Source organism: Trichomonas vaginalis, chromosome II, assembly GCF_026262505.1.
Source record: "Trichomonas vaginalis G3 chromosome II, whole genome shotgun sequence".
Taxonomy (NCBI): Eukaryota; Parabasalia; order Trichomonadida; family Trichomonadidae; genus Trichomonas; species Trichomonas vaginalis.
In genome coordinates, this window is record NC_067204.1 from 3,433,311 (window position 1) to 3,447,924 (window position 14,614).

The 14,614-nt window shown below is 30.0% G+C and overlaps 5 protein-coding genes and 1 pseudogene across 6 annotated transcripts, besides 5 other annotated features; 4 read left to right on the plus strand and 2 right to left on the minus strand.

Moving 5' to 3' along the window:
• Window positions 1-338: part of a mobile genetic element that runs on past the window's edge.
• Window positions 339-488: 150 nt separating this feature from the next.
• TVAGG3_0478910 lies at window positions 489-2,127 on the minus strand (annotated as a pseudogene). Its single transcript has one exon. A coding segment is annotated over exon 1 (1,639 nt).
• Window positions 2,128-3,483: 1,356 nt separating this feature from the next.
• Window positions 3,484-3,521: a mobile genetic element.
• Window positions 3,522-5,505: 1,984 nt separating this feature from the next.
• Window positions 5,506-5,707: a mobile genetic element.
• A 626-nt stretch (window positions 5,708-6,333) lies between these two features.
• Window positions 6,334-6,513: a mobile genetic element.
• Window positions 6,514-7,687: 1,174 nt separating this feature from the next.
• Window positions 7,688-7,725: a mobile genetic element.
• Window positions 7,726-7,990: 265 nt separating this feature from the next.
• TVAGG3_0478960 (RING/U-box family) lies at window positions 7,991-9,691 on the plus strand (the record flags this gene model as incomplete). The annotated part of the gene is made up of 1 exon (XM_001305678.1): window positions 7,991-9,643. The coding sequence occupies one exon, from the start codon at window positions 7,991-7,993 to the stop codon at window positions 9,641-9,643; it is 1,653 nt and encodes a 550-aa protein (XP_001305679.1).
• Window positions 9,692-9,959: 268 nt separating this feature from the next.
• On the plus strand, window positions 9,960-12,062 carry TVAGG3_0478970 (uncharacterized protein; the record flags this gene model as incomplete). Its single annotated transcript, XM_001305677.1, has 1 exon — window positions 10,992-11,297. One exon carries the CDS (start codon window positions 10,992-10,994, stop codon window positions 11,295-11,297), a length of 306 nt encoding a protein of 101 aa, XP_001305678.1.
• Window positions 12,063-12,164: 102 nt separating this feature from the next.
• On the plus strand, window positions 12,165-12,599 carry TVAGG3_0478980 (ankyrin repeat protein family; the record flags this gene model as incomplete). Its single annotated transcript, XM_001305676.1, has 1 exon — window positions 12,165-12,599. The coding sequence occupies one exon, from the start codon at window positions 12,165-12,167 to the stop codon at window positions 12,597-12,599; it is 435 nt and encodes a 144-aa protein (XP_001305677.1).
• Window positions 12,600-12,756: 157 nt separating this feature from the next.
• Window positions 12,757-13,044, plus strand: TVAGG3_0478990 (protein ubiquitination; the record flags this gene model as incomplete). The annotated part of the gene is made up of 1 exon (XM_001305675.1): window positions 12,757-13,044. The coding sequence occupies one exon, from the start codon at window positions 12,757-12,759 to the stop codon at window positions 13,042-13,044; it is 288 nt and encodes a 95-aa protein (XP_001305676.1).
• Window positions 13,045-13,385: 341 nt separating this feature from the next.
• On the minus strand, window positions 13,386-14,185 carry TVAGG3_0479000 (uncharacterized protein; the record flags this gene model as incomplete). Its single annotated transcript, XM_001305674.2, has 1 exon — window positions 13,479-14,165. One exon carries the CDS (start codon window positions 14,163-14,165, stop codon window positions 13,479-13,481), a length of 687 nt encoding a protein of 228 aa, XP_001305675.1.
• Between the last annotated feature and the right edge of the window lie 429 nt (window positions 14,186-14,614).

Sequence of the window (14,614 nt, forward strand, 5' to 3'; positions counted from 1 at the left end):
AAGTGTTTCAAATAATTCATCCGTTGTTTATCAATAATTTTATCCTCTAATCCTTGCTTCTTGATTGTATTATATAATTCTTTATACATTAAAAAGTTTTTAAATAATCTTCTGCTTCTTCTTGTGATAAATAAATAATTGGAATTTTGATTAAATGCTTTAAAGATTCAAATGTATCATCTGAAGGTGAACCTGAACGGTTGATATAATTAACACATGTGAATGGGGGAAGTGTTAGCAATAATGATAATTTGTTTTAATATCGTTAATGTTTTACCTTTATTCTGTTTACCAATTGCTGCAGTAATTGAATTTAAGTAACATTCAGAATATGGAATTTTCATTAATTTTTCCTTAGATAGAGCATTTCTATTATCACTCAATGCTTCATTAATCATATCATCTACGTATGTATTAGATACTCCTGCTAATTCTTCATAAGGGGTGGATGAATTTAAATCCATTTAATCAAAAATAAATTTATAATTTTAAACATTTCTATTCATCAATATTTCATCATATGAACTTCTATACTGTGGTGGTGTACCTGTTGGATGATATTTCAAACCTTCATCTGGTGTCCATGTCCAATATGTAGTCCTAGTAAACCAAACCTGAGGAGGATTTGTCACCTTTGAACAGTAAGTGTCATTTTCACCCTGAATGATTGGATAAGCTTTCACTTGTACTGTAACTTGTGGGTTGAAAGTTTCTAATCCATCAAAGAATATACCCGCTCCATCACGTTGAACTGGAATAGTGCATAAGAATGAAGTTTGGTCTTTCCATGTTCTAGTTAATGGCTTGCCATCATCATCATTCAGTGGTCTAGTTAATGAGTCCTCGTATTCTTCCGTGCATTCATTCACTCCATCTAAATCAGAAGCTTGAAGCATACGTGTAAAGAATATGTCACCCACTGTGGTCATCGCTTGATCGGGGAAGTTTCTGGAATCTATAGTGACCTGAAGACCTCGAAGCATTGGATTTTCTAAAACCGTTCTTTGCATTGCATTCTTCGGAAATGTTAACACAACATCTGTAACATTATGAAGAGCGTATGAGAAATCTGAGCTAATACCTTCAGGAGTGATGCAACCTCCATTTAGTGAACGAACGTCAATATGTTGAGCTGGAATCATGAATGGATCTTCCTTACTGAATAAACGTGGTATTGCTTTAACTGATTCTTCAATTAAACCATATCCTGGTGTAATACATTTATCCTCTAAAACTTCCATCTTTATGCATGAAATAATAACGTCATCAACTGTTGCGTCAGCAGATGTAGCGGCTAAGCTTGTAATTAATTTGGCAGGAAGTCCGATTTGTTGGAATTTGCGATCATATTTATAAACATGATTCATAATCTTTTCATAATTTTCATCAGTTATCTTTTCATAAACGTAATTTTGTAAATCAGCAACTCTTAACGGTCAACCTGACAAAATACTAAAGTATCCCTGAAAACATAATATTTAAGAATGATATCACCAAATGATTTAGGATAATCATCGAACGCCTGAAATGCTAACAAATCATTTACCGGAATAATCATATCAAAAGTGACATCAACTTCTTCATTTGCTTTCTTGAAAACTTCTGAAGGGTCAATATATTTACCACATACTGAGTTATCATATTTTGAACATTATTATATAACGAATGAACAAACTTTTTAACTTTCCTTTCTGATTTTGGTTTATATGTTGCAAATGCGAAAGATTCACGGGCGCAATCCATCTGAAGATAACCGGCATCACCTCTTTCAGTTTCTACTTCTAATTGTTTAAAGCTTTGATTTGATGATTTGTAACCAACGAATAAACGCATGCATTTAAAAGCGGCATCACATGTGAAAGCTTTATTTGAAACTAGAGTTGCTTTAACTTTGCGTTTAACATATGTGTCACCTAATTGGTTCACATCATGAGCTGGATTTGTAATTCTTAAATGAGTTTGTTTATCATCAAAATATGGAGTATCAGAGTCATAGCATGAACTTTCAAGTTCTCTATAATATCTTCTACCGTCATTCTTTGCGAATATTTCATTTATCTTTTCGAATGAATGAAACACATTTCCATTAATCGGTTTAGTGTTTGGCACTAAATAGTTAGTCGTCATTTATTAATAAATAAAAAATCAAAATTAAAAGATGAAAACGAATTTTTAATTTTAATGAAATAATCAACTATGGCTGCAGGTATATTTAAGAAACTGTGGGATAGAGTAAAAAGAGGGGCGAGTAAAGTTTGGGAAAACATTGAAGAAGGGAGCAAATTGGATATTTAAGAATAAAGAAGCAATTAGTGACATTGCTGAATCAATAACACCAAAAGCAGCCCCAATAAGAGAAGTTTTAAATAAAGGAGAAAAAGTTTATCAAAGACTACAACCGATACTAAGATAAAAATAATTTTAAAATAATTTATTTTTCCACTATCTACCTCCTATTTTATTAAGTATTCCTTCAGCAATTCCACCAATTGCGTTACCTGCTTGTGCTCCCATCGCTGGATTACCTGCTTTAGTACCTAATACTCCACCTATGATAGTTCCTGCCGTTTTCGCTACTGGTGCCAAAAAGTTTGCAATGGGTTTAATAATCTTTTTATGAACCCAACCCGCAGCTTTCTTAATTCCATCCCATAATTTTTTAAAGAATCCTGCCGCCATTTCTGATTTAATATTAATTAAAAAATATATTTCATCACTTATATTCTAATTTTTTATTTAATGATAAATGAAACCAATTTTAAAAATAAATGAAACAGAGGAGGAAGAAATAAATGAAAGTGAAAATGTTCAACAAAAAATAAACATTGTTAAACCAATTACTGAAATAAAAATTTTTTCATCTGTTGAAGAATTTAATGACTATTATGCTAATAATAAAAAATTATTTGAAGAATTGACAACATGTAAATTGAATAAAATGTTTAAAGTTGATGGATTCAAAATTTCAAAAATAAAAGGAGTGGTTAGTTTGAAATCTATTCCTCAATCAAGAATCACCTCATTAATGAAAATTGATGATTTAACAAAAAGAATAGAAGAGATTGAAGAAAGAATGAATCAAATAATTGATTTCATAAATTCAAATAATCATTAGTTTCAATTTATTTTTAAAGTTTATTTTACTCATTCATGACTCCATTGATTCCAATCAGTTATTCAAAAATAATGAATTATTGAATAACCTGACATCATCTATATATAGCTTCTTTTATGTATGAATTCAAAACCGTAAGAATAAAAACCGTAAGAATCATACATTTTTTTTTAATGATTTATTCAAAAACGTAAGAATAAAAAACGTAAGAATCATACATTTTTTACTTCATATGTCAAAAAAAAATGATACAAAATCGTTCAATATTGTAAGAATTCTTACGTTTACAAAAAAAGTCACATAACCCATACATAATGAAATGAAAAAAATTAACATTAATTAAATCCTGAATGGAATCAATGAAGTCATGTTGTAAACAGAAATTCATCAAAAGTGACACCTCAGAAAAGCTAAAATATTGAATTTTTGGAACTTTTGATAGAGCACGTTTTTAAATATTAATTAAAGTAAATGTATATTTTGTAAAGATTCTTTTTAATAAAAAAATAAAATTTTGAAGAAGAACACAAAATCTTCTGAAAAATAATATCACATAAACTCATATTATTTTCTAATATATAACTATTTTATATAAAAATCAAATTCAATGATCTTAAAAGCGAAGGATAAACCTCAAAATTTACGAATATAATGAGTGGTAATATAATGCTTATCTATCATAAAACCATATGAAATATCAATTTTTGCTTTACGCCTAATTTTTGACGACAATTAGCAAAAAATGTTAAATGTTAACACTCAGTCCATTTGAATATGAAAAATAAAATTGACTTTGATTAAATGCTTTTATTTATCATGCAATTCTTCTTGCGACCAAAGATTTGAATAAAAGTTCAAAAAATAAGATAGCTTAAAAAATAATATACGGTAGTGTTTACTAATAGATGAATAGTATATAAATTCTATTAAAATGGATTTGATCCAAAAAAATATAAAACCAAAAATAATTGTTATAATTTATAGATCCGTATTTTTCCCAAGTGAGCGGGGTATCTCCAATCCCAGCCCTATCGTCCTCCCAGTGTCAGTTTTCAATATAAAATCCAAATTTTTTTTGAAAATAAAAATTTCGAGAAATTTTTCTGATTTTTTTTCTTTGATTTCAATAATTCAAAATAAATTTGGGAGTAAAAAGACACTATTTAATGAAATTCATATGAGTGAATGTGGATAAATACTATGGCATTCCAAACGGGAACCGCGGTTGGTTACCATGGATTTCCGTCACCGGTCACATTTTAAAGATTTTTAAAGCCTTATAAAAATATGCTTTGTAAATCATTTTTTGTAAATCGGCAAAAATTTGGTAATTTTCTTCAACTAATAAATCTGCGAATAGCATTTATAATACAAGAACAATCTTTTAAAATGCGTTTGATTCATTTTTGTATAATTTCATATAGGCACATATATTCTTCCGGGACTTTCCGTGATTTTACCGTAAAATCATTAGTTTACACCAATTTTTCCGTATTTTGAATAGTTTACTGCACTTTTTCCGTAAAATTGAGTTACGGGAATCCGCAAAATTTCCGGACCTCATTTTTCATAGAATATAATAATAATATTTGATAAAAAATATATTATTTATATTTTTGATTTTTGAATTACGGAAAAAGTGAATTGTTAACTTGATTTTTTATATGGTTAATTTTTCAAATGATATTATGAAGATCTAAAATATTAAAAGTAAAAAATTGAATTACGGAAAAAGTGAGGTCAAAAGTGAAATAAATTTGCAGAACAATTTTCATTGAAATAAGACATTGAGTATCACACTTTAGTGAATCAACATCTATAAGAATGAAGTGTTTTGAAGCTGAAATAATATTGAATAGAAATTAATTTTTTCTGAAATTTTGAATGAAATTATGGGAAATAAAAAAATTACTAAATATTGTATTCATACAAATATATTATTTTAAAGGAAAAATAGATGCTGATAGAAACGATGAAAAATTTTGAAAACTTTACAATTAATTTATGTTCGTTAACCACAGAGCTTGCAATCCAAAGCTCACGTTAGACTACAAGAGTCATGAAGTCTCATACTAAGGGATATCCAACATATATTTTAATAATCTAATGTTTGTGACAAATATTCAACATAAAATTAAGTTTTCGTTTCGTTACAAGGCATTCATACTTTGGAGATATCATATTTAATGTACAGAAAAGTTAATATTAAACAATACATGCTAAAGAATTAATAAAGATAATAAAATAAATTTATACGTAATTACTTTCATTTAATATGCTTTATGCTGTATAATATTGATTAAGAGGCATTAAAAGGTTCCATAGTCTGCTTTTATAGGCAAGATTTTTGATAAAAATTTAAAATTTTGAAAAATGATGAGAAAAGGAAAAAAAGGTAAATGAGAGCAAGAGGAGGGAAAAAAAAGAAAAAGAAAAGAAAGGGCAGGGAAAAATAAAAGAAAGAAGGACATATAAAAATTTAGATGCGCATTCTTAATGCCGAGGCGGCTTGCCGCCGAGGCGCGATTTTTTTAGGCCTCTACGGTAACCCGGCAATGTTTTTTTAAATCTTGTACAGCCCTAATAAATACTCTCAAAACATACAATTTATCTATTTTTTCTTTATATTATCAACTAATTAGTGATAATTTTTTTTGAATCAGATTTTTTTTCATTAAAAACATAATATATAACACAACAATGATGCACACATACGTATCTACACATCAAAATATAAAGCTTGTTTTGGTCTGGGCATCCCAACCCAAAATTCTTTAAAAATTGAATAAAATTGAATACTTGGGGCTGGGATGCCCATCCCAAAACCGAATTGAATTTTTTGAATTAAAGAATATATTTATGTATTTATAATATACATGTGATGTCTATAAAAAATACTAAATTCTAAAAAAAATTCAATTTATTCAAAACGTATACTAAGTGATCACTTCATTAGTAGGATCAGCAATCCTACTAAATGGTGAGAACGCCACTAACTAAAAAAGGAGTCCTTGGAGCTCTTGATCTCTTGTCAGTAGAGTTCATAATGAGGCATGGCATCTACTGATTAGAGATCAGAGCAATCCTACCTTACCTTCAGGAGCTACAAAGCTCCTAATCGTTACGAGAGGGAGCCTTGGAGCTCCTGAAGCTCATCAGCAGAGGCTATTTACCATTTGGGCCTCTTCTGATGAAAGATGCGAAACACGTCTACGAACCAGGAGCTTCAAAGCTTCTAATCCTTACTAAAGGGAGCTTTGGAGCTCCTGAGTCTCCATCAACAGAGTCCCAGATGGTAAATGTCCTTTGCTGATGAAAGATGCGAAACACATCTACGAACCAGGAGCTCCAAAGCTCCTAATCCTTACGAAAGGGAGCTTTGGAGCTCCTGAAACTCCTTTTACTATAAAATATGACAGTTTTCTTCTGAGGTTCTCATCAAATCTAAGACTTCAGAAGAAAGCTGTCCTATCAATGTATACTTACACTCTCATGGACTACAAGTGTACAATTTTAAAGCAGAGATTATCCGAGGCCTCTCATCAAATGAGGGACCTCGGATAATCTCTACCTTAAGTAGTCAAATAACTTTTCTCACTATTTAGGAACAAAAGAACAAGAGTTGGAGTACTTTAAGGCAAGATTCTTCCGAAATCTCTCATCGAATGAGAGACTTCGGAAGGACCTTGCCAAATCCTTGAACGCCAATATCCTTGGAACTGAGCTAGAACCAGGGAGAAGTAGCATACTATAGAGCACGATGGTAATCTCGGAAATACTTATATCGCCCCAAGCACAATATTTAAGAAGTCTAACTCATATATACAAGAAGTCAGGCTGAATAGATATTGTGCATATGGTTTGCAGAACTCTCATGATATTTAAAATTCATGTTATCCAAAAAAGGTGACACTTTGGGTGTATCGTCCATCCCATGGATGCAAAAATCACATCACCTTGGATCTATATTATAATTTAAATGAAGAAGTAATTTAAAACGATTTTATTTATGATCAAATTTTATATATTTTTTTGGATCAAATCCATTTTAATAGAATTTATATACTATTCATCTATTAGTAAACACTACCGTATATTATTTTTTAAGCTATCTTATTTTTTGAACTTTTATTCAAATCTTTGGTCGCAAGAAGAATTGCATGATAAATAAAAACATTTAATCAAAGTCAATTTTATTTTTCATATTCAAATGGACTGAGTGTTAACATTTAACATTTTTTGCTAATTGTCGTCAAAAATTAGGCGTAAAGCAAAAATTGATATTTCATATGGTTTTATGATAGATAAGCATTATATTACCACTCATTATATTCGTAAATTTTGAGGTTTATCCTTCGCTTTTAAGATCATTGAATTTGATTTTTATATAAAATAGTTATATATTAGAAAATAATATGAGTTTATGTGATATTATTTTTCAGAAGATTTTGTGTTCTTCTTCAAAATTTTATTTTTTTATTAAAAAGAATCTTTACAAAATATACATTTACTTTAATTAATATTTTAAAACGTGCTCTATCAAAAGTTCCAAAAATTCAATATTTTAGCTTTTCTGAGGTGTCACTTTTGATGAATTTCTGTTTACAACAGTATTATCAGTAATATCCGTTGAATTTGAATTCATTCATTTAAGATTGAGCTATATTCAATTATACAGTCATTATATCGTTGATTATTTACAAATTTAACGCTTGATATGTAAGATTTGAATCAAAATGATTCCAATATTCCAATAATTTGAAAAATATGCATGATCAAAAGAAAATTTGCAAGATCTTTTGATAGGGTATATATTACACACATAATATTATTTTAAAATCATAAACAATAAATTTTTTTTCCAAAAAAAAAATTATGAGTAACAGTGGAGCTCTCTCTAAATTAAAAGAGGAGAGTCTCCACTACTTATATTGGCTAGAAATGTTTAAAAATAAGGTCAATGAGTCAAATGATCTCTATTATAAGCTTCAACTCCTATTTTTGGCCTGGTTTGATAATTTATCTCTAATTCAGAAAGAATACTTGCCAGAAACAGAAAATAAAGGTGGTAATGATTACGATATCGTAGAAAAATTTAAGTCTTGCTCAAATTCAATTTCCGAATTTATATCTTCGAAGGTAAACACCAAATTTGAAGACGAAATACTGAATGAAGAGATTAAAAATATTCATTCTCTCCTTGAATTTTTCCAGGAAGTTTGCAAAATTTACTATGATTTTCAACCAGCAATAGATCCAACGATGACTGCCCCAAATTTTATATCCTGTGTGAATACCAGAAAGCAATTTCCAAAAATAGTTCAATTATTAGCCGAAAAAATCGATTTACCTGAAAATGAATGCGCAACATTAGCTGATATCCCTCCAACATTCCCTACATTTAAATTTTCTTATACTATGCTTCTCGGTGAGTTAATTGGAATTGAAAAAACTACAACATGTGAAGAAGCAGCCTTAATTTCAAAATACGATCAAAATCAACTACCTTTATTCTGTCCATCCCCATCTCTTTTAGCCAATCATCCTAGTTTTGTTCAACTAAAAGAGACTCAAAAGACATTAATTTCGAAAATACAAGCAATTCATGAAATGTCCAACAAACAAGCAAGCGAAATCATAGAACAACTGACCAACTACAACAAGTCTATCGAGTTACTCAACCAAACTATCAAAATCGAAGCTCCTCCGATAATTGAAAGTTTATCTCAAACGTTTAAGTCATATTTAGACATTACCGAACAGAAGAGAGAGAACAGTTTCCTCACACAATTGAGAAATGAAGTTCAATCTACCCTCGAAATTACTGCAATTCAGAATTTTTCCGAATTCGAAGAAAAATTTATTGAAACAGATCCAGAAGATGTACAAGAACTACTCACTAACATGAAAAATGCAAAAGAATCAATCGAAAAAGAAAATAAAGAACTTCAAAATCTTATTATTTCAAAAGATCGAAAATTACAACTGAATGAACGAGTTATTCATACTCATGAGACACGATCTTCCATTTTAGAGATCCCATTAGATAATTTACCCGATAAACTCAGCAAACATTCCATAAATATCCTAAATACACTTGAATTTCTTTCGATTCCACCTCCAATCGAGCGATGCTTCAAAATCAACAATTCCTTTCTCTCGGATGAGTTCATAGAGTCACTAACAATACAGCCAGGCGTTCAAGGATGGCATGATAACTGCATTAACTACTTAAGTCATTGTGTTCGCGAAAAACAAGACTTGTTAAATAGTCTGCAGATCGAACTCAATCAAATCAACAACTTTGCAAACGTTTTGAAAGAATCCTCGCAGACATTGACGAAAAAGAAGAACAAAGAAGCTCCATTCTGCAGATCGTGCGAGACATTGAGAATGTTCTGCATCTGTTCGTGCGGACACACTTTCTGCGAGGGATGCTACAGAGAAATGGTCGCTGCACTACCTCACGTTTGCAAGTACTGCGGGAAAGCATTCCAACAAACAGACGTTGTCCAGATCAATTGGTGATATTAATTTATTTTAACTTTTTTGTTATAAATAAAATTTTGTGTTTTGATTTTTTTCTAAACTACTTATTTTAAAATATAGCACCTTAATTTAATGAGTTTCATTCATATGCTTTATCTTAAGGGATTGATATATGATAATTAAAATTTTGTGTTTTGATCTTTTTTCTAAACTACTTATTTTAAAATATAGCACCTTCTGATATGGCGCCTTAATGAGTTTCATACAAATGTTGTCAGAATTTCTTAACTGTATTTACCATAAAGACCCAAGAAAAAGAAGCATACGTTAGAAAAAGAGCATGATAATATTAATCCTTATATGATCAAGCAATATAAAATCACTGAAATTTTAGCTAGAATTATTACGCACCTAGGTTCTATTGCGCAGCTTAATACTTTTGGAAGCCTAGACTTCTATCAATAGAAAATGTATAAAGTATATTCAGAAATGGTCAATCTAATATATGTTTTTAATGGAAGAATGATGATTTATCTATTTCAGTAAAATGATGTGATTATTTCAGAATATTTTGCTCCGTCAATTTTTAATAAGATCGGTATAATCGGAAGATATGAATATTTTTGAATAATATAATGATATTCACCCCAGATCTGAATAATCATATACATAATTACGAAGATTTTCTCTTTCATAAAATAATTAAATTTAATCAGTCATATAATTGGCTAGAAACACAAAAAGATTCAGTTGGTCTGAGTATTTTGGTGATACACATCAAGTTAATCAAACTCATAATGGAACAGCATTATATGATACCTCGAGTTCTAACAATTATTACGTTTTTGTTTGCATTTTTGAAAATTGTATATATAAAGGTGCAATATACATCCAAAGAAAGAACGAAATCTGTACATTACTTGAGGATTCTGTATTCAATAGATGCAATTCCACTTCAGATGGTGGATCTGTTTATTACACCTGCTTTCAGTCTGGGCAGATCGTTCAACAACGAAATTTTTATTTTGAATCAATATCATCAAATAATGGCATGGCTTTTGATCAAATAGCTAAACTTTTTTCTACTAACAAAAACTACGCTTTTGAAATTTCGGTGTTAAAATGTGGAAAAAGTGAATCAGAAGGAAGAAATATATTTGAACTCAATTTTGGTGATCTACGTTTTAAGAATAACAACATCACTTACAATAAATGTAATCAATATTCGTCAATACTTAGTATCCTTGCTGGAAAATCAGGTTACTATAATTTCTCAACATTCAGAGAAAACAACCAAACTGAAAGTGATTCTCTTAGATTTTTCAGTTATTCGGATTCATATATCCAAATAGTTTCTTATTGCAATGTTATTGGAAATATATGCGGAATGGACATGGGCCAAGCTCTATTTTGGTGTTGTTACAATGCTAATGTTGATCACTGTGTATTTTTAAATAACACTGCAGCATGGATGTTTTATATTGAAAGAGAAGGTTACACATTGACTATTACTGATTCATGTATTCAATCGAATTCAAAAACGGGACAAGGAGCTCTTAAATTAATAATTGAAAGCACTCCTCATTTTGATTCAGAAAATTGTTTCATAGGATCCAAAGTAATGTCTGCTAAAGGTTCTTATTTTTGTGCACTTGCAGAATCTTCAATTGCACTCTTTACAAAGAAGCATTAGGTTTCTAAAGCATATTTACATGCTTGCAACATTAAACATATCAATTCAAAAGTGCAAACTAGATATTCAGGGGGATACATAATATCATTATTATCATAATCCGCTTGTGTAGACTGATATTTCTTCCGTATATTCTAATGAGGATTAGAAAGGAATAATTGAATGGAAGAAATTTGGTTTGATATCGAGACTCATCCAATGATCTCTGTGCCGAAATCATTTTGGATGTATGTATCACATAGATATGTGAGTTCTGCCTATAAATTCTCGAATTCTTACTTGATTGTTTGAATTATAGCTTCAATTCTCTGTTTGTTAGCATTATTGATGACCATTCCGAATTGGATTGAAGTTAATATGCATTACATTGTATTTATCCGTGAGTTTTTCTTTTTCATCATAAATTTCAATTAATTTTTTTGATACCATGTATTTTCAGCATTAGTATTATATTCTCATTTTCATAGATATATAAAATTCATTAATTACATGAAGATTTGGACAAAAATAAAAGTAAATAAATTAAATATCAAAGCAATTGATATGGAATTGCTTTAATAGAGGTGAGTATTCTTCAATATGAAGATTTCGGCAACAAAATTGTGTCATATTGAAGAATATATTCAACCGAATGAAATGACATGATAAATTTGCAAAAGTTTTCCGATGCATGAAATGAATAATCATGATATTAGTAGATAGATTATCAAGATATTGGATTTTTTGAGTGTCTGATCACGGCAGGTGAGATTTTATGATTCCAAACCGCAACTTATGATCAATTAGTCATCTGAATTTTCAGAACCCTTTCAAAATTGGTCATACGTTAAACTTTTTCTGAAAGCGAAAAAAAATCATTAAATTTTAATGTTTTCAAATAATGGTGTTTTGTATAGCGAAGAAGGAAATCTCGAATTTATTAAATCTGTAGCAGAGGGTATAACCAAAAAAGAACTTAGGTCTACTATTTTTTGTTCACCTCTCATTAAAGCATCTGGAAAAGGTCATCTTGAAGTTGTTAAATATCTTATTTCTGTTGGTGCTGACAAAGAAACAAGAGATCAAGATAGAAACACTCCGCTTATTAAAGCATCCGAAAATGGACATCTTGATGTTGTTAATTATCTTGTCTCTATTGGAGCTGATAAAGATGTACAAGGTCTATATGGAAGAACACCGCTCATTATTGCATCTTGGAAAGGCCATCTTCAAGTAGTCGAATATCTTATCTCTGTTGGCGCAGATATAGAAGCAAAGGATTGTTTTGGCAAGACTTCATTCTGTTATGCTTCAGAAAATTGAGGTTCTTCAATATCTCATATCTATTGGTGCTGACAAAGAAGCAAGAGACAACGAGATTAAGAGAGCACTCTTCATTGCATCTTTTAACGGCCATCTTAAAGTTGTTAAATATCTAATCTCTATCGGAGCTGATAAAGATGCAGCAGACAATGATGGAATGAATCCACTCATTTGGGCATCAATGTCAAATCATATTGAAGTCGTTAAATATCTAATCTCTAATGGAGTTAATATAGATGCAAGAGACAAAGGTGGATCTACTGCACTCATTCAAGCAGCTTTTAATGATAATGTTGGCATTGTTGAATGTCTTATCTCTGCTGGAGCAGATAAAGATGTAAGGAATATTAAAGGAGAAACTGCTCTAAGTTTAGCCTATGGTCAAACGAAACAATATTTAAGATCAATTACTGGTATTGATGATTATTCAGATTATTCATATTAGGATTATCAAAATATTGATTATTAAATGAGAATTTATTTGGCTCATTGACAATATATATTTTTAATCACTTCCTTTGTTGAATGAATACTAAACAATATTCAGATAGGTTAATGTAAATCGTCCTATGATTAGATATTGAGTTTGTACCATGGCTAAGGTTTAATTTGATAATCAAGCAATTAATGTTAATCTACAATAGCTTTATTTCTAATATATAGCCCATCTTCATGTTGACAGATTTTTTGTATATGTATATGATCATATTCACAAGATTTTTCATGAAAAAATATTTGAATTTCAAATCTACCCAAAATAAACGAAAAAGTAAGTACTATTAAAACTTTCTAATTTAATCAAAGTTTATTGACGAAACTAAAAATAAAATTTATATTAAATTATTTTTGTAAATTTTTGGAAAAAAAGAAAAAAATAGCTTACTCAACCTTGCCTTCTGATTCATCTGGCTTCTCTTGCTTGTCTTCATCAGCCTTTGGCTCCTCAGAAGCTTCCTTTTCTTCTGTTTCTTCTTTTTCTTCACCTTCCTTGACTTCTGTGACCTTTGGCTGGACCTTCTTCTGTTGTTTGGCCTTCTGTTCCTGTTGTGCCTTCATAACTTCTTGTTGCATTTTTGGTTCCAATTTCTTGGAAAGGAATTGAGCGCCGATAAAGAAAACGCCCATAATGACCATTGGAAGATATTGCATGACCGGGTTCTGCTTAGGAAGATCGATCTTAGTGAAATCTAAGTTAAATAATGAGTTTGATTGCTTATCTTGGACAACAACATGGAAATACTGTGCGGAGTCGGTTGAAATATGGATGAAGTAGTCTCCGAATGTTCCCTTGGCTTCTAAATGTGAAGAGAAATTCAAGTTGAATTCTGTTGCTTCGTATGTGAATTTAAGGGTAGTCATATCTACAAAGTTGTATGGGATTTTGGTGATTGTTTCGTTCTGATTGTTTTGGAGGGCAAATGTTTGGTCAGAATTTTGTCTGATATAGTAAGATTCTGGATCTTGAATACCAGAAATGGTTATTGACCAGTTGCCAGTTATAATTTTAGAAATATCCAATTTGCTGCCACCAAACAAAGAACCTAAGCTAAAGCAAAGGAAGAACATCTAAAAATTGTAAATTTTTTTTTGGCCACGATCTTGAAAAAAAAATTTTGATCGCATTGTTTATAAAAATTATAAAGACAAATTCAAGCAAAAGTAATATAAAACAATATTCGGATTGATATGCTATATTGATTCATCTATTCATTATCTAGAAATATCAAAGTTTTTAAATCAAAATTTTTTTTGGGCATGAAGCAAATGGCTGGAACCTATAGTATATGACTCATTCAACTTTCGGTGACAGATTTTTTAATTATATGATTACTATATATACCAAAATAAAATTTGTCGAAAGAATTGATTTCTCTGATAATATTATCATATTGATGTCCATAAATATCGACACAACTTGCAATTTTATGCAAAAAAATATACAAGTAAGTTATATAATATTAAAATGATAGTTGAATGAAAAAAACAAAAAAAGTAAGATGCAACCATAAGGCATA